Source organism: Bombus huntii, chromosome 12 (assembly GCF_024542735.1).
Source record: "Bombus huntii isolate Logan2020A chromosome 12, iyBomHunt1.1, whole genome shotgun sequence".
Lineage (NCBI taxonomy): Eukaryota > Metazoa > Arthropoda > Insecta > Hymenoptera > Apidae > Bombus > Bombus huntii.
Genome location: NC_066249.1, coordinates 8,261,717 through 8,289,508, shown reverse-complemented (window position 1 = coordinate 8,289,508; position 27,792 = coordinate 8,261,717). Strand labels below are relative to the sequence as shown.

The 27,792-nt window shown below is 32.3% G+C and overlaps 5 protein-coding genes across 10 annotated transcripts; 3 read left to right on the top strand and 2 right to left on the bottom strand.

The window, feature by feature from the left end:
* Positions 1-28: 28 nt before the first annotated feature.
* LOC126871919 (rho GTPase-activating protein gacF-like) lies at positions 29-5,039 on the top strand. Of its 5 annotated transcripts, none has more exons than XM_050631280.1 (7): positions 29-1,488; positions 1,570-1,765; positions 1,992-2,163; positions 2,235-2,307; positions 2,387-2,711; positions 2,805-3,153; positions 3,236-5,039. In XM_050631280.1, the coding sequence occupies exons 1-7, from the start codon at positions 796-798 to the stop codon at positions 4,413-4,415; spliced, it is 2,988 nt and encodes a 995-aa protein (XP_050487237.1). In that variant the 5' UTR covers positions 29-795; the 3' UTR covers positions 4,416-5,039. The 5 variants fall into 5 exon arrangements, with proteins under 5 accessions (XP_050487237.1, XP_050487236.1, XP_050487235.1 ...); XM_050631279.1 differs by having other exon boundaries at positions 2,793-3,153; XM_050631278.1 differs by having other exon boundaries at positions 1,570-1,729; positions 2,387-3,153.
* A 170-nt stretch (positions 5,040-5,209) lies between these two features.
* Positions 5,210-8,648, top strand: LOC126871927 (E3 ubiquitin-protein ligase synoviolin A). Of its 2 annotated transcripts, XM_050631297.1 has the most exons (9): positions 5,210-5,332; positions 5,451-5,709; positions 5,832-5,924; positions 6,027-6,179; positions 6,242-6,532; positions 6,605-6,819; positions 6,941-7,158; positions 7,235-7,640; positions 7,723-8,648. In XM_050631297.1, exons 2-9 carry the CDS (start codon positions 5,581-5,583, stop codon positions 8,021-8,023), a joined length of 1,806 nt encoding a protein of 601 aa, XP_050487254.1. In that variant the 5' UTR covers positions 5,210-5,332; positions 5,451-5,580; the 3' UTR covers positions 8,024-8,648. The 2 variants fall into 2 exon arrangements, with proteins under 2 accessions (XP_050487254.1, XP_050487253.1); XM_050631296.1 differs by having other exon boundaries at positions 5,211-5,709.
* A 1,207-nt stretch (positions 8,649-9,855) lies between these two features.
* On the top strand, positions 9,856-15,056 carry LOC126871921 (serine/threonine-protein phosphatase 4 regulatory subunit 3). The gene is made up of 5 exons (XM_050631284.1): positions 9,856-11,428; positions 11,593-13,191; positions 13,271-13,422; positions 13,503-13,905; positions 14,007-15,056. The coding sequence occupies exons 1-5, from the start codon at positions 11,231-11,233 to the stop codon at positions 14,091-14,093; spliced, it is 2,439 nt and encodes an 812-aa protein (XP_050487241.1). The 5' UTR covers positions 9,856-11,230; the 3' UTR covers positions 14,094-15,056.
* Positions 15,057-15,629: 573 nt separating this feature from the next.
* LOC126871942 (cilia- and flagella-associated protein 36) lies at positions 15,630-20,994 on the bottom strand. Its single transcript, XM_050631331.1, has 6 exons — positions 20,858-20,994; positions 20,480-20,775; positions 20,020-20,195; positions 19,755-19,945; positions 19,241-19,604; positions 15,630-19,163 (listed from the first exon to the last, which is right to left on the bottom strand). The coding sequence occupies exons 2-6, from the start codon at positions 20,586-20,588 to the stop codon at positions 18,897-18,899; spliced, it is 1,107 nt and encodes a 368-aa protein (XP_050487288.1). The 5' UTR covers positions 20,589-20,775; positions 20,858-20,994; the 3' UTR covers positions 15,630-18,896.
* Positions 20,794-27,141, bottom strand: LOC126871951 (LHFPL tetraspan subfamily member 5 protein). The gene is made up of 7 exons (XM_050631346.1): positions 26,691-27,141; positions 26,034-26,206; positions 25,557-25,780; positions 25,271-25,465; positions 22,227-22,314; positions 21,825-21,979; positions 20,794-21,752 (listed from the first exon to the last, which is right to left on the bottom strand). The coding sequence occupies exons 3-7, from the start codon at positions 25,771-25,773 to the stop codon at positions 21,520-21,522; spliced, it is 888 nt and encodes a 295-aa protein (XP_050487303.1). The 5' UTR covers positions 25,774-25,780; positions 26,034-26,206; positions 26,691-27,141; the 3' UTR covers positions 20,794-21,519.
* Between the last annotated feature and the right edge of the window lie 651 nt (positions 27,142-27,792).

Here is a 27,792-nt window from a genome sequence, read left to right as displayed (position 1 = left end):
GTTAATACCACAGATAAGTTAAAATATAGAGCTGATATCCAATATTATTAATTTGATATCAATTACAATTACAACGCATTAATTAATGGTGAGAATTTGAACTTAAACACGAGAAAAATATTTTGTTCGAAAATAGTATTTACGATTTCTGATTTGTATAAAATTGATACATAATAATAAATGTTTAAGTTATGATAAGATAATTAAGATATGTAATATGTTAACAATAATTAGACTTTGGATGCTATTTTTATGAACACAACTAAAGAAATGAAACCTACAGAGAATTTGTTTTATTTTTTAAATATTATAACATGTTGCTATGGATATCCTGTACATTTTTATAGACAAATTTTTCATAAATACATACGCATCCGCAACCTAGGGATAATTTATAAATTTGGGAATTTTATTCTGCTATTTATTTCATGATACATTTTTATATACTTATTTATATAGTTAAAATAATATATAACTATACTATAAACAGCTGTATTCATTTTCTAAATGAACTAGGAAACTTAATATTTTATATTAATGTCGAATTTGAGTTTGAGTTTCATTTTTCTTTCAGTACATTAGAATGTCGAATTTTATTTTATAAGTAATATTGTATAGTTGGTAATGGCGTATGTCAGTTACATGATAATTTTAATGTAACTGTACGTATTTAATAATGTTTGTATAAATATGAAAACTGTATTGTATTCTTGCACAGTTCATAAACAAAAAATTTTATTTTAAAGATTTCATTGTAATTTATGATCAAATAATTCCTATCTTTAAATTACAAACATGTTGATTTACGATGTTCTACATAAAGAAACAGTATACCAATCAATTGTCAGTGATCTTCGTAATTACGGAGTTAAGTATCGTTTTAAAAAAAATATGTTTAAAGCAGAACGATCTGAAGGGAAACGCATTTTGAAAAAAGTTTTCAAGACTTCTTTATTGTACCAACCATTGGATGTTGTGAATTTATCTTCTGGTGCCATTGTGCATGTGCCTGTTTTTGTGAGTCATGCATCCACATTTTTAGAAAAGTATATCACTCAGGAAGGATTATTCAGAAAAGCAGGATCACAACTTAGACAAAAGGAATTAATAATTCGTTTAGATAATGGTGGCAGTTTAGGGGAAAAACATCATGCCATTGATGTAGCTAATTGTTTAAAAACATTCTTCAGAGACTTACCAGAACCATTGATTCCATACACGTACCATGATTTATTTGTACATTGTGTCATGCTTAAAACTTATTGTGTACAAGCATTGTTATTAGCTTGTATTCTTTTACCACCACATCATCTAAATACTCTGGCATTTTTTATGGAATTTTTAAAGAAAGTAGCACAATATGAGAAACAAAATAAAATGGGCATTGATAATTTAGCAAAAGTTATTGGTCCAAATATAATGCCTCTGCAAGAAACCACTATGTCTGCTGTGCAAATGCGTCTTGAATTACACTTAATTGTTGTTAAGGTGATATGCATATTTGTCTTGAAGAAGAATGTCAATTTTAACATAAGATAATTTCATTCGCTTAATCTGAAAATATTGCAGATTTTAATTGAAAATGCAGAAAGTATTGGTATTTTACCAGATCATATAACACAAGCTATTTCTATGGAAACAATTGGCAGTACAGATAATGAGTTAGATGTATCTGATCATCTGCGTTCAAAATTCAAAAAAAAGAAACATCGCAGTGGAAGCCTTACACGTAAGCCACATCTAAGTGCCTCCAACCTCAATCTAAGTATGTCTGTCGATCTGTTCGTAGTAATTTCCAAACTGTATTTACACTGTACTGACATAAATACTGAAGTTTCATAATAACAGCATGCAATGAAAGTTTTATTTAATAGACATAAACCTATGTTCTAACAAATGTACCATTAACTAACTTACTAACTTGATTACTTAACAGATCAGAATTCTTTTATTTACATAGAATTCTTTAAAATTTAAATATTTTTCTTTAGGAATGTTTAATGGTCTAAAAAAGATTGTTGGCAAAAATGCTGCATCTGAAGATAGTAACACATGTGATAGTCAAAGGATATCTGAAAATGCTAATTCAGTACATACATTAAATACTAAGCCCACAAAAAAAAGGAAAGTTGATTATATAGATCCACCAAGTACAAAGAAGAAGTATGTATTTACCTCTTTTATAGATATAAACAATTATCATTTGTAATATATACGATAAATTTATGTTTCAGAAGAGTTGTAGATAAAGCAGATAAATCTAAAAAGATTAGACTTAGTTTGGATCGTTTTGTACAGAGAAAGCCAGTAAGAACATGAGAATAATTTATTTCATGAGTTAACAAGTTTGATTATAACAATCTACATAATATTTTTATATTTGCAGAAAACTGTTGATGAAAGTACAGAATCATGTAAGAATACTTTTGATACTCAGGCAGAACGTCGTTGGAGTTCTGTTTGTGACTCATGTGGTGACTCACAAAGAACATACAGAGCATATAGTGATAGTTCATCACATATGAAATTAATTCTAAAAGACAGTGAAGTATCAAACGACCTTCACAGAGAGTATAATAATATGTTTGGTGATGCAGATGTTAATTTATCAGATGATAGTGACGAGCAGGTCTTGTTAACAAAAGATGATATTAAATCTAGTAAATGGCACACACAGTTAAGTACAAGTTCGGAAGAATTAAAAGATCTAGGTAATTATAAACAAAGACGAATGAACCCAATGAAAAGAAGATTAACTGTAAATAATTTTGAAACATATTCACATGTTCAAGTCACATTTGTAGATAATCAGTCAGAGGAATACGTTACGATACCTAAAAGCGAATATGAAGAAATAAAAAATAGAGTTTTAGCAATTGAATCTCGTCTTTCTCAAGAATTCAAATGTATAAATAATGGAAATGGTGAGGAGAATGATGATTTATTATTGCATTCTGTGAAAAAAGTACAAACTGCGTATGAAAGGACATTGGAAGAAGCTAGTATTGAAAGTACAGTGACAACAGACTACTTAGCTAAAAAACTTGGTAAAGAACTTAAAATTAGAAGATCAGATGACCACAAAATCATCAGGTCTCCAAGTGCTCGAAAAATAGGAAGTTTAAGAAGGAGATCACAAGAAAAAGTGATGAGGTAAATTATACTTTTTATGAGCTATGTAAATTAGTATGTTTCTGTAGTTTACAATCTTCAATCTATTTCTTCTATCTTTTAGCAAACGTGTTAGACGAACTGCTTCGTGGCACATTTCTCGTGGATCAGATTTGCAATCACATACACAGTCTGATCAAGATTTGAGCAATGCTTACTCCCATAATGAAAACACATTTTCACTGAATTATACAAAAGACGATGCTGACTTACGACCTATATCTACATCCCTTTGGGAAAAAGGAGATAATATAATATTAAATAATGTATGCGATGAGTTTAAAAATTCAAATGTATATACAAAAAAACACAATCAAAATTCTTTTCAATCGGTGAAAGATCGAACAATCACGACGGTACGTCGAGTATCGTCTTTTCATGGTGATGAACTTACAAATACGGCCACATATTCCGATAGCAAAGTTGAAAAACTGAAGAAGACGAATAGCCAACAAAATATGATTTTAAACAGTACACCTGTAGGTAAACTGATTCCAAAATCTGAAGAGAAAAAGAAAGCTGTTATATCCTGGAAGGATGCAGATGGATATTTTGGATCAACAAACCAAACGAAATCTCCAATTACTCAAACTGGTCGTGCATCTATCGCAAAATTAAGAACTCAGAATGCAGGAATGGTACTAGCTAAAGCTAAATTATTTGATGAGTGCACAGCAAAAGTACACTCTCAAAACACTACTATAAACAAGAAAAACGGTCTACTTTGTACAGAGGATGATCAGTGCATGAATAATATAAAACATAATTGTGAACGGACAGAATTGTGTCGAAAATCAAATAAAAATGTAAAAAGTAGAAATTCAAAATTGATATTGAAACATTCTCCTTCTCGTACTATGATGGAAACCGAAAATAAGGAAAAGGATATTGAAATGTGTTATTGTATTTCCAAAGACTTTATGACATGCAATACAGCCACTCATCAAAAAGAAAATAGGAATGTTAAAACATCACCTTTAATGCAAAATGTACCTGTGGATATGATATCACAGAATTCAAGACTAAGTATCTATAAAGTTGATAATAACGTGCTGTGTAAGACTCCGCATATTAAGAAACCATTAACTGTAAAAACACCTAAAAGTGGCAAAGCATTAGTAAGAAGACCTCTAGTGGATTCTCGTAGGACACCTTTAAAGGCTGTTGGTCAATTAGGAACTCCAAAGTATCAGAGTCCTAAAAGTATTTTAAAGACACCAAGAAATATCAGTAGACACTCTTAATTTAAAGTACAAATTTATCAGAAATGTGTTCAAGAAAGTCTATTCTGCAATACTTTCAATTATAAATTGATAAAAGTACTATGAGATTGTCTTACAACTTAGAATCTCAGAACCAAGTTTAGAGAAAAAGTTTATTCTCATAACACATCCTTACTATATATGCTATAGTTATAGTACTTTTATGTATGATAAATTGCCATAAATATACAGAATAGTATTTTATATATGTTATATGAAAACATAAGTGTGTGATAAACATACTGAACCAATGATTTTGTCATACATTTTAATACTATAAAATATAGAACCTTTTTAGACAAATATTTTTGCTTGAAGAAGTTATGTATTTATATATATATATATGTTCTTTTGTACTTGTTTTCGTGTTATTAATATACATATATGTTTACATACATTTAGCAAAGTACAAACGTGTATTTTTTTAATTGCAATATTAATTTTTGAAATTTCGAAACTTGTCCCATTTTTAAAGATTGAATTTTTTATACATACCGTAAAAAATACAAATATACTGCCGCAATTTTTTATAATACAATATTGTATTTTCTGTTTTATGAACCACATGTAATTTGTTCATAAATAAATAAAACTTACACGAAGTTATATCCATTGTTATATCGATATATGTATATATATTATTATTAGAATATGGAATTTAATTAAAAAACTACAGTACAAAAAGGAAATTTGTTATATTCCACGTGGTTTAAATATATATAACATAATTGTAGACAATTATTCATCGTTCCACCAATCACACTTTACCGTCTGTTCCATCTGGAATTGTCAAGTAAAAATAATACACGTTCGCTGTTGCAAACAAACAATACAACTATGACACGAAAGTTCTATTTCCTTCGTGAAGTAAAATTCTTTTCGATATTTAGATAATAAAGGTGTGATATATATGTACACAAGGTCACATTTAATGATTGTTCCATTTTTTATTATATAAAATGTCGTGGAAATGTATTCATTGATAGCAAAGTTGATAGTTTTGGATATTGTCGTTAGGATAGCAGCGCCTCGTTTATTCTAGTCGGATCTACAGCTGTTGATACGTAAATTGTTGGTGAAATAAGTGTCAGTGAATATAACATTCGGAAAGAGCAGCCTTTGGGCTGAAAAAACAATATATACAAAGATGAGAGAGGCTGGAATAATGTTAATAAGCACAGCATTAACATGTGCTGTGATAGGCAACGCGTATTATCAAAGAAAACAGTTTTATCCAACAGTAGTTCACATAACCAAATCCAACCCTAGTATGACGGTAAGTTTCGATGTTTTCTTTTTAAGATTTTCTGTTTATAAACGTTATATTTCATTATACATATACATATATTTCTGAATGTTCTAACGATTCTTCCGTTTGTTTTCTCATGTGAAATTTAGGTAATCTATACACAAGGTTTGATTCTAGTATTTATGATAAATGCTTTCTTTCGAAAGATATTTTTTGGTACCCTACGTGCTGCTGAACTTGAGGTAAATATATAATGTATTAAGGTTAAATATATAAATATAAATATATAAAGGTTAAAAAATGTGCGTATAAATATACATATACCAAGAGTTATTTCTTTACAGCATTTGTTGGAAAAAGTATGGTATGCAGTAACTGAAACTTGTCTAGCGTTTACAGTATTTAGAGATGATTTTAGTCCAAAATTCATAGCACTGTTCACACTTCTTTTATTTTTGAAATCATTTCACTGGTTGGCAGAAGATCGTGTAGATTATGTAAGTAATATGAGTAACTTAATATAATTTCATATATAATATTTTGTTTCATTTATTTCCAGATGGAAAGAAGTCCTGTAATAACTTGGTTATTCCATCTTAGAGTTGGTACTCTATTGGCATTACTGTTTGCTATAAATTTAACCATGATTCATTATGCGTATAATACAACAGCGACGAAAGGTCCCTCAGTGCAACTTGTTTTTGGTTTTGAATATGCAATTCTCTTAACTGTTGTATTCAATATTAGTGTAAAGTATATATTACATACAATAGATCTACAAAGTGAAAATCCATGGGACAATAAACCAGTATTTTTGTTGTACACAGAATTAATAATTGGGCTGTTGAAGGTGGGATAAAGTGATAAGATATATTCATTAAATATTTATAAAGTCATTGATTTAATATATCTTTTTTTTCAGGTTATTTTATATGTTGCTTTTGTCACTTTGATGGTCAAATTATATACTTTACCTTTGTTTGCACTTCGTGCAATGTATTATACAATGAGAGACTTTAGGAAAGCATTCCACGATATTGTAATGTCGCGTCGAGCTATCAGAAATATGAATACATTATATCCAGATGCTACAGCAGAAGAATTAGCTGCTGCTGATAATGTATGCATTATATGCAGGTAAAATAAAGTTACTAATTCATTAAAAAATATAACTTCTCAGAAATATTGATGAAACATTAAAAATATACTACATATTACAACATTGTACAACGTTTAATAAAAGTATACAACATTTTAGGGAAGAAATGGTGTCTGCAAGTAAAAAGTTACCTTGTAATCATATTTTTCATACTGCCTGCCTTCGTTCTTGGTTCCAACGTCAACAAACGTGCCCCACATGCCGTTTAAATATTTTAAGACCTGTTAATAATAATCAAGGAAATAGGCAACAAAATCAAGCACAAGCAGGACCACAAGTGCCTCAAGCTCCACAAGCACCAGGATTTAATCCAATTGGTGTGTATATTTACGATTATTTTTACGTGTCCACATTAAGAAAATAAATCTAATGTTTATATGTTATTCAATAAAGTTCAAGTTCTCCCAGCATTTTGGGCTGGGATGCAAGCTCCAGGGGCACCGGCAGCTTTACAACAACAGCAACAACAGCCACAACAGCAACAAGTTTCAAATGCGACAACACAGCAACAACAAGCTCAAAATAGTGGGCCAAATACTCCATCAACCTCATTTCAAAATTTGGCAGCTAGTGGTGTACCGTTGTTTCCACCACCATTCCCAACTATGGTACCATTGCCTCCTATTCCTACGCCACCGCCAAACCTTACAGAATTAAGCGAAGAAGAACTTAGAGCAATGGAAGGTAATTTACGACAAGCCGTTGAAGCTAGAATACAAACGTTGCAAAGAGTTCAGCTTCTATTAGATGCTGCCAGTGCTATGATGAACCAATATCAAACAGCAGCTGTTACTGCTAAGTATGTACGAGTTTTTTTGTAGCTTAATAAAATTTAAAAATAACGATTAATATTGTTATTTCATAACACATGTTTATTGCAGTATTCCAGTGCCAACTGCAACAAATAACACGAATGTTACAACAGATATTTCTTCAATGGCAAAACAAGGAACATCTAAAACTGCATGTCCTGAACTTAACAGTGAGCAACCGCAAGATAACGCTGAGATGAATGTTCCTACTGCAAATTCTCCTAATGATAATGTAAATACGTTATCAGGTATAAACGGTAATGATGCAACTCCAGAATCATCAATTAGGAATGACACGGAATCTTCAAGTGAACAAGAAATGCTACGAAGACGTAGGCTACAAAAATTTTCAGCTCATAAATGTTCGTAAAATTATGTGATAATTTGTGTAATATAATTGTACCTTGATCAATAACAGGCCTGATTGCAGATACAATTGATATTCGAAAAAAGATGTAACAATTATGATTAAGAGCTTGAAAGTTGAAGTTGATACTATGATATTAATAATCACAAAATATCAAATAATCATTTAAAGGAAATAATATGATAAATTTTCCTTTTCTTTCTTTTTCTTCGCAAATTATTTTAGGAGTAAAATATTCACGAAGCAAGTCATGCAGATTATGACTAGTTCTTATTCCTTAAATACTATGCGTGTATATATCCTTTCTACGATATGTTTTTCCGATATATTTCATAAAAAAATAATTTTTGTATTGATTAAATTGTTTCTGTATGCTTTATCTAAAAGTGATTTTAATTTATCATTTTTATCCTACAATTTTTATATCATAAAATATAACTTATATAAAACATTCTATCAGTCTTGTTTGTGCTACATACAGGCTAATGTACAGATTTTACTAATTATTACGTATTAAGAATGTTTGTATCTGTACATGGGAGTGGTAATGTCAGTTATTATAACATGACTGTAAAATAATTGTTTTAAATAACTCTCATTATGAGTAATAAATTTATCTGTCTATTTAGTAGTGCTTTTGTTTCCATCATATAAATTTGTATACATTTATAAATTTGACATATGCAAAATTATTTGTAATAATTTTGAACAATAAACACATCAAATAAGATGACAAAAATAAGTACAAAATAAATTATATTATTTATAAGAACAAATTAATACGAAGTTCCAAGATAACTATAAATGTAATTATTTTAAATTTAAAAATAGATAGTATATATATGTGTATAAATATAATTAATAAAAAATATATATAGGTACAAAAAACACACACACACATATATATATATAATTATTATAGTTTTTGTTTGCACAAAAGAAAATTTTAAACAGAAGTACAAGTAAAAAAAAAAGAGTATTACATTTATTTTAATAAATTGCGATGTTAAATTTTGATCTAAATATAAAAAATTGATAAACAATACTTCGCGTTTTATAACATTTCATTACTCGTTAGCAAAATAGTATGATATAATTAATTTCCCTCTAAAGGGAATTCATATATTTCTAAAAACTATCATATACATAAACGTGATCATAACATTTATAAATATCGGAAAGGATATAAATAAATAATCATTGTTATTCATTAAATGTTATCGATCAGTGGAAAGATAATTATAACCTTATTTTTCCATACTGGAAATGCGCAAACTCGGTAGGACTGTAATATAGAGATCAAATCCTATTGTGTAAATGATTACTATTTCTAATTTAAATTATTATAGAAAAGAGAAAGGTGTATTAACGTTTTAAAAATATAAAATTTTAAATCATACAGACTTCATAAAAAATTTCTACTGCTACGTAATTATTTATAAAATGATAAGTATTTTTGTTAATATATGTAATTTTTTGCATAAAACTTTCTAATATTCAATTTTATTTCAGGTATTTGAATATCTTTACTTTTTCTTCATAATTTTGATCAAATGTATCCTTTTATTTTTTGTGCTTTAGTTTTCGTTTAATTGATGTAGTTTAATTAATTTGCCGATAAGTATATATGTTTTATATATATATATATATTCAATGTACAAATATACAATACAATATTTAATCAATTGTAAATATTACAGTATTATGTTTTTTTATATAAATAAAATCTATGTAAAATAAGTTTATGATATGATATATCATTCAAATATCATACGAAATATCTATATCTATCTATCTACCTATATGTATATGTGAATTGAAAGAACACAGAATAGAGAAAGTAGAAAACAAGAGAGACATGAGATAAATAATACAATTTTGTGCAAAATCGCATCAATTTTTTAGTAGTAACAGTGAAATGAACTAAGAAATTAACTAATATACAACATAAGGAATGAACTGATATTGATTAAGGATGCAAAATGGACAAGTGAATGATATCAATAATTGAAACGTTTAATTAATATATCAACAATTTAACATTTCATATTTAATCTTGAATTAGCTTAAGGACAGTTTATATATTGTAATAATGAAGGTAATGTTCATTAAAATACGGTTCTTTCATATTACGCGCTAAAGTCCTTGAGATACACGAGGCGAACCCCGTAGCGCGTTGTTGTGATCTAACATGGCGGAGTGTAGTGTTGTGGCTGCTCAGTGTCTATGTCAATTTTAGAGTGATATTGCTTAATAAGAAGGAAAGGATTGCAATGGTCGATGATCGCGATATCAAAAGAAATCGAGTAAAGTAATCGTGTACTTATGAGTATTTCTATTACAAGAGGATTGAGTTTAATTTGGGTTTGGTTTCGTCGCGGGAACCGTACACAGCGGTGAGAGAGCACGCAGAGTGCAGTCTTCCCAGCAACAAAATTTTCTCCTGACCTTCTACAGACAACAAGCTGGTCTATCCGAATGACTCAACGAACAATCGAGATTTAATCGCGTTTCTTATACACGACACGTGATAGCGAAAACGTGCACGACGTAAAGTTTTCCCGCGCGTCCTGAGAGGTTTTCTTGGCGCAAGAATCAGGCTTATGCAACGAAGAGCGCATAAACATCTATTACGGTAAACAATCTTATCCCGTCAATCAAACTTGAAGGGATGTGAACTAAATGACAGATCATCATAGCCCGAATTTTATCTTAATAATTTTAGTAACAAAACTCTTAATATTTGTGTAACTTCGTTAAACGAGGTCTTTTATAGAATTAGTGGGAAAAACTAAGAAAGGACATATAGGCTGATGAAGTCTGTAGAAATTGTCAACAATTGTTATTAGAAATGAATAAAGATTCCTTATGGTATATTTGTTAATTAACAATTACTTCATTTGTTTTACCCAAGCTATTTGGAAAAGAAAATAATCTTATGTATGTGAATCGGAACGTTAAAAGAACCATATATATATTTAAAGGTGTCTTTGTCTTGTAAAATTAATGTTGTAATAAAAAGCCTTAATGGGTTACAAAGGAGTAACTGACAGATCGATATATGCAGATTTCAGTGCATTTGTCGATATATCAGAGAGTTGAGAATCATTCATAAATATATCTAAAAAGCCAAAGAGTTGGTGAAATTTAAAGGGATGCAAGGTAGCTGGTGATATTATAAAATAGTGTGTATAAGTTAATTTTTACAATATGACGGACACACGTAGAAGAGTGAAGTTATATGCACTTAATGTTGATAGACAATGGGATGATCGTGGTACAGGTCACGTTTCTTCTTCATATATAGATAGACTGAAAGGAATTTCACTTTTAGTCAGAGCAGAGAGTGATGGTTCAGTTTTGTTGGAAAGTAGAATATTACCTGATACAGCATATCAGAAGCAACAGGTAATGAAATAATGAAATCATTATAAATTTTTAATTCAATATTTATTTAAACAACCTTTTCATGTAACATAATTTTAATTAAGAGTATAGTAAACAATATGTGGAGAATGAATCAAATTATAAAATACAGAAATTATAAAACACTATTTGTTTTTTTATTTCAGGATACTTTAATAGTTTGGTCAGAAGGAGAAAATTTTGATTTAGCCTTAAGTTTTCAAGAAAAGGCTGGCTGTGATGAAATTTGGGAGAAAATATGTCAGGTCCAAGGAAAAGATCCATCTGTTGAAATTACCCAAGATATTGTCGAAGAGTCAGAAGATGAACGGTTTGATGATATGTCTGATGCTGCTCCTCCGATAGAATTGCCTCCGTGTGAGTTAAGTCGACTGGAAGATATCAATGAACTCATAGGAAATTACTTATCTTCACAAACGAGGAAAGATAAATTAGCACTGGCTTTAGAATCAGAAGGCTATATAAAAAAACTATTAAATCTGTTTCATACTTGTGAAGATTTAGAAAACATTGAAGGATTGCATCATTTGTATGACATATTTAAAAATATTTTCCTACTTAATAAGAATACATTGTTTGAAGTTATGTTTAGCGAAGATATCATTTTCGATGTTGTTGGATGTTTGGAATACGAGCCAACATTACCTCAGCCAAAGAGGCATAGAGAATATCTTCGACAGTTAGCCAGATTTAAGCAAGCAATTCCTATTACAAATGCTGAATTATTAGCTAAAATTCACCAGACGTATCGAGTTCAATACATTCAGGATGTAGTTCTACCGACTCCGAGCGTATTCGAAGATAATATGTTAAACACATTGAGTAGCTTTATATTTTTTAATAAGGTCGAGATAGTGACCTTGATACAGGATGATGAGAAATTTCTTACTGAACTATTTCACCAATTAACTGACGAAGCAACATCAGATAGTAAGAGACGAGATCTAGTTCTTTTCTTAAAAGAATTTTGTAACTTTTCTCAGAATCTACAACCACAAGGAAAGGAGGCCTTTTATAAAACTTTAACAGCACTTGGTATTTTACCTGCTCTAGAAATTACTTTGGCAATGAACGATGCCCAAACAAAAACAGCCAGTATAGATATATTGACTTATATTGTGGAATATTCTCCAAGTGTTGTTCGAGATTATACATTGCAACAAATAAATAATACAGAACAGGACCAAATGTTAATAAACGTAATAGTTGCTCAACTCGTTGGCGATAGTGACCCAGAGTTGGGTGGAGCTGTACAATTAGCTGGTGTATTACGCCTGCTCCTTGATCCAGAAAACATGTTGGCTTCCGTTAACAAATCAGAAAAGACTGATTTCTTAAATTACTTCTACAAGAATAGTATTGGAACATTGATAGCGCCATTATTAGCAAACACAATCGGAGAACGACCAGCAAGAGAGGATTATAGAACAGTACAGCTTTTAGGATTGATCTTAGAGTTACTATCATTTTGTGTAGAGCATCATACATACCACATTAAGAATTGCATACTGAATAAAGATCTGCTTAAACGAATACTGGTTTTGATGAAATCAACACACACGTTTTTAGTATTGTGTGCTTTAAGGTTTATGAGAAAAATTGTAGCATTGAAGGATGAATTTTACAATAGATATATCATTAAAGGGAATTTATTTGCGCCTGTATTTGATGCATTTGTGAGAAATAATGGTAGATATAATTTGTTGGATTCTGCTATTCTTGAAATGTTTGAATTTATTAAACTGGTAAGCACGCATGCATACTATAAAGTCTTTTATAAAGTTGTATGTTTTATTTCTGACGCATCGATTAATTTCATTGTAGGAGGATATTAAATCGTTATGTTCGCACGTTGTTGAAAATTTTTCAAAAGAATTGGAAACAATTGATTATGTACAAACATTTAAAGCTTTGAAATTAAGGTATGAACAGCATCAAGACAAGTTAAAGGATCGGGACAGAGCAGCTCTTGACAGGTATATTTCTGTTAACGAACGACATTTATATGAATTAAGAAATTTTTAGTAACATATACTATTTGATTGTGCTTGTTTAGCGTTCCATCCATATTGAGAAATAGTCGATACAGAAGGGACCAGAGACAGTTAGATGAAGAGGAGGAAATGTGGTTCAACGAAGAGGAAGACTTTGATGAGGGTGAGGCGGTCGTACCCGCAGCAGCAGCAGACCTTGTGCCTCCGGCTTCTGCTAAGAAACAGACATCAACATCAAACTCTGCGCTTAATCCCGCCCTTGCAGATTCTAAAAGTCATCATCAGCAACAGCAGCAACAGCAGTCCGTGTTGAACAACAATACGGCTAACAATAACATTACCTCGCAACAATCACAAATCAATAACACTACAACAACAACAAACGAATCTCCTATTACTTCGGAAATCAATCCAAATTCAACCATTGGCACAGTAGAGAAAGCTGGAACTGCACTATTTAAGAAAGTAATGTCTTGTTTCATTTTTAAGAACATATATCTATGAAATTATATCCTTAATTTAAAACACATATTTAATAATGCTCTAATGCTAATAACATCTTTTAGGGCTTGGTCGATTATGAAGGAGATTCAGACGAAGAAGAGGAAGATACGGAAGTAACACCATCTCCAAAACGACAAAGATTGTCATAGTAGGCAAACCGGAAGAAAACTGAGGAATTTGTGATTTTTAATTGCTGCTATACCATTTCTAACCCTTCTACTTGCACAGAGAAATCGACCGAGAGAAAAGATCGTACTGTAAACCTTTTTATAACAGATAAAGGACTATACTCTTTAAGTGAATGGACGTAACGAGGATACGTGTTCACAATGTGGTGAAAATGACATACCTCTTTGTGCTTGTGTGTATAAATGTACGAAAGGATTGGTATTGAACGCAGGTGGGTGAAAGGGTCTAAGAAATGGGATATATATAATTAGGATTAAAAGAAAAAAGATGATGAACCAATGCGATATAAAGAAAGAGAGAACTTTCTTTAAATAAGACATGATCATAAAATTGTGGCATAATATTATATGACCACATAAGTGTTAAAAATAATAAGATTTTAACAAGAAATAGTCCATTCCACGTTGTCTGGAAACACCCCACATACTAGAAGAAATTATTTCACGAATAGGCTAAGAAACTCTAGCCAGGCCTAGTGGTTCTTATAAATACAGAGTTTCTAAGCGTGTGCTTAGATTCATGTAATAACTGAAATTGTGACTATACGTCATATTTACATCTATTAAGAAGAAACTTATTATGTAAAAAAAATCACATGTAAAAGTACATGATGTACCGCACAAAAACAACTAAGTGTTTTGTTTTGCCATCCATAAATTTTCTTATTCGTGTGATGGACAATTAAGACCTGTCCCTAAAGGGGGTCAGACATCATGAAACTTTATCCAATTTAACGGAAATAGTATTTAGTTTGTATATATATGTATATTTGTAACGATTGTAAAACAACCTTTCGTGGGTAAAGCAGACAAAATGCGATTCCTTTACAAATTCAGTTCCCAATTAAGGTTCTTTGAACGAGCTTTTCGGTTGTCAATGTAAGTAGTAGAAATTGTACAATAAACATATTTGATTTGTGTATATTTACCAGTTTGCACTTCATGTCCGCAATTCACTCCTCGATGTAAAAAAAAAGTATATGTGAAAGTGTTTTGCAATCTCGAGTATTAAATATAAACTATGATATAAATTATTCGTAACTAATATGGGTAAGAATAGAAGCTTCGTATTATTGTACTTTGTAAAGAAAAGATAAAAAAAGAGGAATATTAAGTATATATATCTGTGCAAATTTATCCTTGCAAGATTTTATTATGTATAATATTTTCTCTATTGTCTAGTTTCGTCTAAATTATTTTCGATATAAATGTCTCCTTTTGTTTTGTAACAAAAAGAAAGAAAATGCATAATAACGAAGTATTGAAATTATCATCGACACCGATAGAAATCGTGCAAACGATACTCAGTAAAAGATTATTTTTGGCGCGTTAATGTCATATCAAGATGGAAACGGAAGTTGATTGATCTACATCAGCTGCAGATAAGAGTATCTACTTAATTTTTTAACTACTGATACACAACCGAGAATGCTGGTATTATAAGAGTCCGAGCTAACTTCCTTTTTTTGATTTACGTCGATATGAGTCTCCTTAGAACATTTTTTCATTTCCTATTTCGTTTTTTTAACATTTAATATCGTTTCAGAAACGTGTGCCTCCATATCTTGGTTGAGTTAACTCAAACAAAAGAGGAGCAGAAGTATTATAAGCTACTGTATAAATTTTTCACGTTGTTCCCTCACATACCCTGAACAGAGTTTCTAAGACTGCTTTAGACCTGTATATGTATATTGGACATTTTTCGTAAATACCACACATACACGTACCGTTTATGTACACATATACATATATATTAACTTATGATATTAAAAAAAGATGAGGAATCTTAGAAGTTAATTCGATCACGAAAGGCAAGCGAAAAAAACCTGTGAATATCAAATTAGGCAAATTCGCTGGAGCTGAGTGATATACATGTTGTACATAAGAAGAAAGAAAAAAATGGAAAAAAGAAAAGAGAAGAGTGTAACTTGGATTAACCATGAAATAAGGAAGAGAAAAAGAGAGGGAGAATATGCATGAGAGAGAGAGAGAGAGAGAGAGAGAGAGAGAGAGAGAGAGTGTGTGTGTGTGTGTGTGTGCGTGCGCGCGCGTGTGTGTGTGAGCGAGAGAAAGGATGAAAATGAAATGTAGAAAAAGTTAACAATTAATTAATTAAGAGGATATCGAGTAATGTTATTCTTTATGTGTTTTACATAACATTCGTGATTTATTCGATAATAACAAGGGGCGAGAAAAAATGGTAAAGATCTTGCATTGAACGTGCTTTAAAATGGTCTGTAAGTAGGGGGAAGAACACTGAAAAGAAGAACAAAAAATGAATCGATATCTAATTGTAAGTGATACTAGAGTAAACAGTGCGATCGTAAATGCTATGAAAGCTAAATTTCGTACCCACACAGAGACATTAACATGTACACATGTATTTCACATTTGTTCATTGTCATGCGTCGTTCTCATTGCTATTGCTTTTCCTTAATTTAATGTTCATTGTATCCCGGTGCTTCGAGTCGTACATGTATAGCCAAAAGAAAAAAAAAAAAGAAAAAAAAGAAAAGAAAAAGAAAGAGATGAAATCGTCGAGTGCAAGTTTTGAATTTATATTACATTTCTCAAAGAAACGTGTTATTCAAGTATTCGAAGATTAGGAAAGAAGAAGTTCAATTAATCTTTTTCTCTTTTCTGTATTATTCCAGCTTTCTTTTCTTTTAATATGTACGAGTTAATCGCCCCCCCCTCATATTTCGCTTTTGCAGTCGGTTTAAAATTTGACGAAATTGATTTTCTCTGAATCAGGAAGAATCACAAAGTCGATTTTTATGGTTATATATGTATATGTATTCATATATGTACATATACATATATACACATACAGTTTAATCTAACTGTTGAAAACAGTAAATAGTATGTAAATACTTCTTCTGTGTTTTCTTTCTAATTTGAAGAAAAAAGCAGTGAATCATTTCATGTAAGATCAGCGCCGGCGGAAATCGAGATATCTTACAATCGTTATAGTTCGATGTAATGTCGTACGATATTACATGATATAAAAATAAAATACCACGTGTTAAGAATATAATACGTTTTAATTATATGTACACATATTACACACACACATACACACACAGTCAGAGGGAGAAACACCTTTTTATATGAGAAGTTATTCGTAAAAAATTAAAAGAAAAAGTCATGCGAAGTAAGAGCAAGCATGAAAGGAAAAATTAACAGAGGAAACTTTGGTTTGATGTGTAGTATGGTAATAGTTGAATGGAAAATTCAGTGGCAAATGAAGATTTTGCATTTTATTCTAGTGAAGTATGAACGACGATTGACTAGATGAGCTAAATAAGATGCGAGCTAAATATAAGTGGCGGAAGACGAATACCGAAAACCACCAATTTCTATATTTTTTAATTGACCACATGTTTCGTAAATTATATTTTAAATTAAGTTTTCGAACGTTAGAAAAGTATATGATGAATTTTGAGTTTTACATGTACCGCGTTTTCTACCATTTTTACGTTTACCATATTTTACGTTTGTTTCAGAAGTGTTGAATTTACTCTATTACGTTATTAATCAAATATTAAATGGAGTTAACATTCGTATTTCGCCACGAAATTATTTTGATCTTTATAATCGGGCAGGTAAAAAGGAGGAAAAAGTAAGAATGACAATTGTGTGTTACATGGAATAGAAGTATGTTGTAGAAATGCGAAGAATATTTAATTAAATAAAACTGAAAATGATATAGAAAGAATTGGTCGATGAACGGAGTCATACTTACCTCATAATCAATGTTTAATCGCAAGGAATAAAATGAAGGAGGGATATTTCTTTGTATGAATGTAATTGTCATTGATTTTTCAGTTCTAATTGTCCAATTGTGATTTATACAACTTGTGCTGTTAGATAATTACATGTAAAACAGATTTTCCAGCGTATTTATACCTATTTTTTCTGAAAGCATTTTTTAAAAACTGTGTGTTACGTTTTTTACGTAAACTTCGCATTCTATTCTCTTTGCATCGATCAAACGAGAAATTTGATGAATTAGTGTATATAAAAGGAATGAAGAAAGAATATCGAAAGATTTACGAATGGAAATCATTTCGTCTATGAAGTGTATGTGAAATATTTAAAAAGTAATTATTCTCTTTTTGTTTTTTTTTATTCATATCACTCGTATCCTCTTAAAGATCTATACAAATTGCTATTACAAGAATCCTATGCTCTTTTTTTTACTTTTTTTCATGTTCCAGATTATGAAATTTCTCTCACGGGTAAAACTAGTGCCGATGATGCATGGTGATCGTGCGAAATTCATCGAACGACTGAGAGAACATAATGCAAGTGACCTTAAGAAGTTGTTTATCATTTTATCGGTATTCACAAGCGAAGATATACTTATACCCAAACTGTAACGATATTCGTCAGACTTATTTAAACAAAAGAAGGAAGAAAAACGATACAGTAAACATTTGGAATTGTATAAAAAAGAAACGACTTATACTCTCTTTGTTCTTGTTAAACATACTCATTTAGTCTTATTCTGCTACTAGGTTTGATCATTTTAATTCTTTCAATATGTGTAAACGTTGTATCCATGTAAACTTCTTCGCTATCTTAATACTATAACGTAACGTCTATAAAAAGGAAAGCTGATGCAGCTGTATAAAAGTTCGCTGTGCATGAAATTTATCAGAAAAAAAGGGAAAAAAAGAGAAAAAAGAAAGGATAAAATATCAGCATTTTATATGGATAAAACACCGCCGTTCCGATCTCTTTCGTGTTAGAGAATCGTTATTATTGGCTCGTTTGCTTACGCACTACCTCTGCTTGGAGGCGAGCAGCGAGTACTTTACGTACTTGCAATATGGACGGTTCCAGAGGTTCCGGTAATTTTAGTTCTTGTTCTCCTTTGATCGTGGCTTCCGCTACCGATCTCGCGGAACTCGGCCTCGATGGATTCATTTCCAATCGTTGACTTCTTGCTTCTTTCTTCAAAGCTACCAATTTATCGCGTCTGGCTTTCAAATATGCCTGCCTCTTTCTTATGTCTTCTTCTGATATCTAAAATATTAATAAACATCTTAATGAATTTGATTTAATTATTCTTATATATATGGTTAGGTTTTTTTAACGGATACATTTGGTCCTTCTGATTTTGATTCGTCCGTGGACATAGAATCAAGAGGAACCACTTTAGGGAACCTTAGAATATCTGCTTCTTCCTTCTTTTCTTCTTTCTCCTCCTCCTCCTCCTCCTCCTCTTCGTCTTTCTCTTTGATTTTGCTTTCGTCGTCTTCTTCTTTTTCCTCATCTTCTTCCTTTAAAAATGACTGTGTACGATCCCTTTCAGGAGTATTTTCCTCTTGGGACGCTTTTAGAGCTTCTGCTAACAATGCTCGTTCGCTGTTATATTTAGCTGTTAAACGCTTATGTTCTTTGATCAACGAAGTTTCCGACGATATGTTCTTGTCTTCTTCCGAATCATTCTCCAAAACGTGTTTTCTGTACATTTTTCTCTAATTAATTTAAATTTGAAGATCACAGAGAGAGAGAGAGAGAGAGAGAGAGAGAGAAAGAGAGAGAGAGAGATTCGAATATTCAATTTGTTCCTATATATAAATAAAAATGACCAATTACCAGTTATATACTTACTGAATGATTTCTTCCATGACTAAAGGATCTTCATTCAATACACCTGCTTCATACATGAAAGATGCAGGTGTAAGACCATACTTCTGCTCGATCATATTCAAAGCTTGCAATTGAAGCTCTAGATTCTTTTGAATCATCATTCTTTTGAATATCTGGTACTCGTTCGCCGCCCATATTTGCTCGAACAAGTTCTGAAACAAGTATCAAAATTAATATACATTGTATGTGATTTTCTGTCTTGTGTTCAAGAATCTCTTTGACTCGCCTGTTGGAATTGTATAGGCATTTTTGTATACTTATTCACTGTACAAGCGTACTCGAATTGCTCCGGAGTGATCCCCATGTCTTCCATGAAACAACCAAGCAATAAGTCCACCAGATTTTTGTACTCCTGATATATCTTTTGATACTCATCATTTTCCTCGACGTCCGCTTCAAATACTGTAAAAAAAAAAGAAAAAAAAGCAAGAAAGAGACAAAATAATGGAACAAAGTATAGCGAACGCTTGTGAGAAAGCAGAAGGTTCGTTTTTACAATTTTTAGTATCGTGCTCGTATTTCGAATAAAAATGGCAACTTCTTTTCTTGTAATATCTCGTATAAATTTAGTAGATTTAAAAAAGAAAAAAAAAGAAGAACTTCATCTTAAGGAGCATCGGTCTTAAAGAAGAGATAGAGATTATGGACTACACAGAAAGGTTTATTGCGAAAATATCTCGACTTACTGAGTGACTTCTCTTCGATGAAAGTGATCAGAGGCGCGGACCAAATTGGACCCTGAAGAAAACCAATCAGGGAATCGAAGACCCAAGCGCTGTCGTCTTTGTCGTTCATTCTAACGCGATACGGAGGATTTTTTTTTACTATCACTAATCGATTCCTTTGGAATTTTCTTCGATTTCCTCGAAACAAAGTTTGTGATACGCATACGTATTATTGGTGTCTCCTTTTAAGCGTAGTCATAGTTACCATACGGCAAAACACTTTACTTTAGACTTGCGCGAACGAACAGAAGCGATATCTAAAATAGATAGAAATCTACACGTTTGAATTTTCTTTATTAAAGAATAACATTTTTACAGGATAGGTATAATATTAATTACATACAAAACATCCTTGATTCACATTCTGGTGTTCTTTATTTATTATACGCAACTTGCCTGCTATGTAAGACTCTCCCCGTTCTGTAAAACAACTAATTTATGTTACTTGTTTATAATAAAAAAAAAAAGATAGAGAGAGTGTAGTACCACTTTTTGTAAGTTCCTAAAATAAGATGATGTTCTGTTCTGTTCCGTTCTGTTCTGACAATTATATATCATTTATTCATTAGGAACGAGAGAACAAACATATATAATATATTATACATATGTATATATATATATATATAAAACTACCTTTAATTACATGTATAGAATATACATTGCAAAGGGAAACGCGTTCACAACGCGTTAAAAATAATTACGCTAATGTATATACAAAATACAAAAGTATTAAGAATCGACAGGATGTCACTCTCTACAAGCTTTTCAGATTTCATAATTTAACATAGCAATTATTAATTCGTATAAAATTATAAAATAATTATAAAAAAAAAGAAAAGAAACGCTCGTCTATAACATAAAGGAAAGATATTCGATGATATTATTTACAGTGTTTGTTCTCGTTTCTCATAGAATTATAAAAATACTAATAAGAAAAGGAAAGCATACTTGTGGTAGTATGATAAACTATGTACAGCGATATAGTCACGATCTTCGGTGATCTACAATTGAAAATTATGTTGAGAATGATTCAAGGTATTCGTCGACATCGTATGGGCCGGGTGAGATGGCGCTGGTGTGTAAAGGCTATGATGTGAATGAGATTTCGCTCTGGAGAGTTCGCTGTAGCGATCCTGTTCTGGTGGAGCGACCAAGAGCACCGGCCGCAAGGAGAGGGATTTTCGAGAACCAGCGACACTCTGCGCCTCGTTCACGTACCCTGGATTTACTTCACCTAAAACGAGATGAAAATTATTTTGTTAAGAATAATTCGTATAGTTTAATTCGCGTAGAGAAAGACCCGTACCTTTGTACAAGGAACCGTTGTTGAAGGGTTCAGGTTGAAGTCTGACGTGCCTGGACGCTAGAATAAAAGCGAGCGCGGCCAAGGTAGCAGCATCTAGAGCCGCGATTGCTGCTAACGGTATCGCCCATCTAACGGCGCAAGCTCCTGGATTGTATCTGTCAAATAAAATTACCGATATGCAATAACATTTTTATTAACATCCAACCGATAAAATAACAAGATAATACTCGTTATTATTATAGTAATTAAGTATCATAAAAAGTACCATCTCTTAGAATTAACGTCGCTCTACTACATATTTAGGACAAATGTAAATTTTGAAATTGAGAATTATCATGCACGTATAAATGATTTGAATAACCATCTTCTATTCATTTGTTAGGAAATTTAAATTTCTGCTACCTGGATGCAGCGGCACCGCAGACAGCTCGAATTAAAGGCGAATCCCAGCCCAAGGGATAAATGCAAACTCCAATCGCCATAGATATTGCTGAAACAAACGAAAGAGCATTATCTCTCGAACAACTATTTCTCGTTAGCGATAATTACCACTGAAAATGGTAATACGGTAAATCTTTCAATTGCTAAAGCTATTCACATCTTATACTCCTATATCCTACAACTTCCTTCTTGAAGCTATAGTTCATTGAACGTGAACATGAGTAACGTGGTTGGCATTTCAGTGAACTATCTTCCTTCGCGGATGTTCTGTGCTAGAGGTCAGCAGTGAAAGGTACCAATCTTGCTTTTTTCGCGTTCGTTAATTCTTCGTAAAACAAAACCACTTACACCGAGAAAAATGAGGTAAAAAATTCGAAAGGAAAAACTTTATCGATCGAAATTAAATAGCAATAAAAGTACTGTTAAAATTTTAGGCAACTATAAATGGTAATTTTGAAATAATTTAATAGAGTTTCAAGGTACTAGCAAACAGATATGTTTCCGAGCTTTTCGTTATTGGAATAAAATTAATGAAATAAAAATAGATAGTCAGAATTAGCGTAAGCCATAGCGCTACGGAAAGTTTCCATTTCCGATTCGCCGTATGATCATGATATATGTATGTATTATACCGTACACTCACAATCAGTTTCTGGGTGAAACGTTTCCCTCCTCCCGTAGCTGATTCACATTTCAATCACTGACTTTCACTGTCGGCGTACGAACCAGCCACGATCGCGAGTAATACTACCTTCGATCAATAATAATGCTATTTACAGTTTTTCATCTCTATCATCAATGATCTCGATTCTTACGTAAAGCTTATTTCCTCTTCAAATGTCTTCCGGTTATTTATATTTAGTACGTTAACATGAAAAGAGGATTCCTTCTGAAGATAATTAAAAAGTATAAAGGAAAAAAATTGTAAAAAAGAAACGCGGTTTATTTTTTTACGGTAGTACTTTAAAGATTAAATTATCTCGAATGGACAACTTTTTAAATTCTCTCTTCTTTCTCGATTAGCGTTGAAAAAATTTCACTTTCCTAAAGGGTATTATAATTTTTGAACAGTCGATGAAATGAAAATTCTATAGAAGTAAATTTTGAAGCTTGCTAGAGCAAATGATTGCCTATGAATAAACATTACGTGTAATGGAATCTATGATCCCGTTTCAGTGCTTTCGTACGAGCTGCTGTCTCGTTCGTATCGATTAAAGATTAGAGAAATAAGGAAAACTTTAGTCGAACTAACCGGACTCTGAGTAATTAAGCGCAAATATTATAAATCGCGTAACTTGTTGCAGGATAGATCAAGTACGTCAATGTCCTTTAACTAGGTCTTTAATCGTTTTAACCGGTCTCATCATTTCCATCATACCATAAAAATATTTTAACGAACAATTTATAGAACCGAATTAATCCTAAATAATATTATGAAATAAAATTCAGCCCAGGAGAGGATTTAAAAAAGTTATTATAAAGGAAATTACTTCATTTCATTTTGCTTTAAATTGAAGTAACTTACTTTAAATATTTTGTATAGCTTTGCATATTATACACATTCTATACTGTACACTTGCATCTCCTATAAGTACATCATAGTTTAATCCTAACGACATTTCTACGACATTTCTAACAAAGACGCCATAACCGAATACGTTAATTGCAGAGGCATTGGTCAACCGGTAAACTAACTGTCTCCGGTTATAACGGTCTATTCTACATTTCCTTCTAAAACATCATCACCCTCAAGTACATAAAAGGATGGGTTTTCTCCTTAAATTCATGTTTCCTAGTGATACGTCTGTGTCATCTATACATTAGTAACTTTTGAGGTAAATCTTGATTCGTAAAATACCGAGACTCTTTCGTTATAACGTTATTGTATTACGTATTTCGCAAGCACGGTTTCGCGGACAGGAAGCGCTTTCTACTTGCAGAAAAACACAATTTACGGTAAAGAGTTAGCTGTTGATCGATAGGAGACTACGACAGTCTACGTTCATAGCATTCCTATATACAGTAATATTCTGCTAACCGATCACGAATCGGATAATTATCGAGACAGGCAGAGTTCTGTGAAATCTGATTATATCTGCCATTACGCTATTTTCAATTAAAAGAATTAGTTGGAATAGCAACAGCCACTATTAATAAGTTACTATCGTACTTTATATTCATTCTATGTAGATAAAATCTAAGCATTTCAATGCAAATTTCAATTAGCAGTGTTTAATCAATTAGTAATAGTTAGTAAATAGTAATACTTATAGAAGATCAATTAGTTACAGATTAAGATAGGAAAACAGAAAATGCAAAAACATAAAAGGAGAATGTCGAATGGTACAGTATTATGAATGACTATTTCATCGCGCTAACGGAACTCGAATTCTTTCTACTGTATAACATTTAGTTGACAAATGAGGTTCGCGTAGCGCGTAGAGGGGCGTGCAAAACGAAACGATTGCATCACTCCTGACTCGGTAGCCTCGGTGCATCACCGTAATTTTCAGCTACGTCGCAATGATAAGGTATTACGCGGACGATTACGGCAATAGCCCGCGAGAACACCCGGTTGCATTATACTTTCTAAAGTGATGCTCAATTTTCCTTCTTTTTTCCCCTTTCAGCTCGGTGATTATGCAATGATTACGCTTGACTTCTTCTTTTAATCTATCACAATATATGTACACAATATAATGCGATTCAGATTGGAGAGATTAAACGCAGCCATTTCGTAAAACATGCATTTTCGAATCATCCTAATCATCTTTCGTGTTTTTTAACATCGTATTACGCAATGCATGTATTCTGACTTATTGATAGTTGTATTGGTTTCGTCACTGGTATTGAACGTTATGTATAATAGTAATGCATATTTAATGCAAAATTTGAATCCCTCGAAATGCTTAAATGCATACTTAAAGAATCTTCAGATATTATTATATTCAAGTACCTTCATTCGTACGATACGGTTTCCATCGTCGATAATTGGCAGTAATTACCTGAAACTACTTGCATCCAGGCGCACAGGTAGAACACAGTCGTACTCTGGCAGAAGAAGAAGAGAAGCATCGCGCAAATCGTCAATAGAGCTATTATGACAGCGACGCCGACTAGAATGGTGCTTACTCTGAAGGGAATGTTCGCGATTGTCGACAGATCATCCAATCTGCCTATACATTCCTCGCCCAATTCACCTAGAGGATGAAGCAAAGAAATAATGCTAATTAAACGAGTTTTATGAAAAGTACAGTAACGAGATTTGATACTGGGAAAAAATTAATTTACCATTACCACCGTAGCTGCATCTGGTCCAGAGGCCGAATCTTCCTGGATTCTCGTGTTCCAAATCGCCCAGCCACTCCGGCGTGACAAATGCCACGACTCCGATTATAGCGTAGCATATGGTGAAAATACCCCAGAGAACACCGATCGCTTTCGAATTACGAATATAATTCGTGGCGTACATATGAGAGGATTCCACATACTCTATCTTCGAGCCCATGTTGTCGCTAATGAAATATATTTGTCGATTATTTTCTATACAATTATAGTAACTTTTGTTTAACTACCAAAATATGAACGTTACGATGAAAAAGATTATCAATAAGAAATAAGATACGCGAGAATATCGTAAATATTTCTACCAATAATTTGTCAATGTCTTCAGGCAAAAATTGAGTTTTTCCTAATTTATTGCATGTAGATCGTTATAATCGTTACAAAGACGATCTTATCAAAATGAACGAAGACGGAAGTACATACTCCTTCGCCAATAGATTGTCTTCAGCGTTTCCTCATCACCGATCCTGCAGCTTTACGTCGAGATGCAGTGTACGTTCTCACGTTAAATCGGTACCAGTGCCGCCCGTGACATTTACATCGGAACATTCACCGATCGCCTTAGCAAGGTGCAGCCCGTTTTTCCTTGCAACGATCTATCGATCAAAACGTAACAATACGCGACTTCTGTTAACCGTATCATTTTTCTTATGAGGACTGGTTTGGTCAAGGGCTTATTTTTTTCTCTTGAGTCAGAGATTGAAAAGCAATACTTGTGTCGTAAATGTGATGATCAAAGCACTGTCAGAATTTGCTGATTAACATAGCACCGGTTTGTAAACAGCGCACAGAACGGGGCGCGCTTTTTCGATCCAGTACAAATTCAAAATCGAAACTAGCTCATTGACCTCGATCAAAAATTATGAAATTCAAAATTATGAACATAGCTTATACACAAATTAAGGCACAATGTGAACTAATACTTATGCATAACACATTGTATTGCATATCGAGAAAGATATAAGGTCCTTAGACTTCTCGGATCTCGAAAAATTAAAACCATTCCAGTTTCATTAGAAAGCTATTGGGTTTGTACACTCCAACTTCTTCGCAAAGTGATTAATTTAATCCTTGACGTACCTTCACCTCTCCCTTTCGCTGAACTTCGCTCAAGATACCTCCAAAGACATCTGTTTCGAATTGTCAATCACCCAACTTCACTAGTTCACTGAATTCTATTCCCTGAGAAACCTTCAATCCTCTTTGACACACTGGACAGGAGTTGAAAAAACAAACTTTGTATAAAACCGGAAGGAATCGAGTGAAATATTTATTTGAAAGAAAGAAACTTGTATGCGCGAACAGGATCGCGAGAGGAGCTGGAATCGACGAGGATAGAGAGATACGACGACGGTCCGTTGAATTAGCTCACATAGCTACTGTTAACTACGAGTCGACGCGGCTGATCACCTCGACGAATCGAAAATACGTCTTAAAGGGGACAAGTTATGATAGCGCAGCGTATAGCTCAAGATGGCTGTTCAGGTGAACAGAGGTTGCCAGGTAGATAGAAAGAAGGGGGACTAGCACGAGAGAATGAGACGAGGACTGTGAATGGGGCCTCTTTACGGGCCCTCAGCTCAAGAGAAAGGCGACATCGCTACAGAACATTGGGAGTAGGGATACCGAGTCGTACCACGTACTTCGTACGTGGACTGTTCTTCTTCAGCCAGTCTCTGCTGATATCGAAAAAATAAATAATGAATGCACTGTTATTCCCGCTATTCGTAAACAATATAACATATTTTTAAAAAATATCGATTAAATGAGAAACCTTTTATAATTCTTCTTTACATGTATAACATCGGTAAACGTCAAAACGTTGGTAATGTTATTTAAGCGGTTCATTATTTGTAGTCTTCAAGCGATAATGTAGAAAAATCTGAACATATGAGAAGAGTGAATTCTGTAATATAACTTAGTAGTATGTCACAGTTAATGTCAAAATAACTTACATACTCTTTCACATGATATCGGATTGTATATACATATTTTCGTGATGACGTGATAACAATGCTGATCGTACCTCTTGAATTTACCGTACATATTTCCTTTGAATCACGTCCAGGAATTTTTTAATATAAACTGAAATTATATAAAGGGAACTCTGATTACGTACTATTAGGAACCCATGAAATACTAACGATAATATAGTAGCATTAACATACGGATACACGTTTTG

Coding starts and splice junctions, on each gene's coding strand:
- LOC126871919 (XM_050631276.1), top strand. CDS start 796: ATGTTGATTTACGATGTTCTACATAAAGAAACAGTATACCAATCAATT. Junction 2,164..2,234: donor CCACCAAGTACAAAGAAGAA/GTATGTATTTAC, acceptor TTTATGTTTCAG/AAGAGTTGTAGATAAAGCAG. Junction 3,154..3,235: donor TCACAAGAAAAAGTGATGAG/GTAAATTATACT, acceptor TCTATCTTTTAG/CAAACGTGTTAGACGAACTG.
- LOC126871927 (XM_050631297.1), top strand. CDS start 5,581: ATGAGAGAGGCTGGAATAATGTTAATAAGCACAGCATTAACATGTGCT. Junction 5,925..6,026: donor TACGTGCTGCTGAACTTGAG/GTAAATATATAA, acceptor ATTTCTTTACAG/CATTTGTTGGAAAAAGTATG. Junction 6,180..6,241: donor CAGAAGATCGTGTAGATTAT/GTAAGTAATATG, acceptor ATTTATTTCCAG/ATGGAAAGAAGTCCTGTAAT.
- LOC126871921 (XM_050631284.1), top strand. CDS start 11,231: ATGACGGACACACGTAGAAGAGTGAAGTTATATGCACTTAATGTTGAT. Junction 11,429..11,592: donor CAGCATATCAGAAGCAACAG/GTAATGAAATAA, acceptor TTTTTATTTCAG/GATACTTTAATAGTTTGGTC. Junction 13,192..13,270: donor TGTTTGAATTTATTAAACTG/GTAAGCACGCAT, acceptor ATTTCATTGTAG/GAGGATATTAAATCGTTATG.
- LOC126871942 (XM_050631331.1), bottom strand. CDS start 20,588: ATGAACGACAAAGACGACAGCGCTTGGGTCTTCGATTCCCTGATTGGT. Junction 20,196..20,479: donor CATCGAAGAGAAGTCACTCA/GTAAGTCGAGAT, acceptor TTTTTTTTACAG/TATTTGAAGCGGACGTCGAG. Junction 19,605..19,754: donor GTCATGGAAGAAATCATTCA/GTAAGTATATAA, acceptor AAAAATGTACAG/AAAACACGTTTTGGAGAATG.
- LOC126871951 (XM_050631346.1), bottom strand. CDS start 25,773: ATGGGCTCGAAGATAGAGTATGTGGAATCCTCTCATATGTACGCCACG. Junction 25,466..25,556: donor ATGCAGCTACGGTGGTAATG/GTAAATTAATTT, acceptor TTCATCCTCTAG/GTGAATTGGGCGAGGAATGT. Junction 21,980..22,226: donor TGCGGTGCCGCTGCATCCAG/GTAGCAGAAATT, acceptor TTTATTTGACAG/ATACAATCCAGGAGCTTGCG.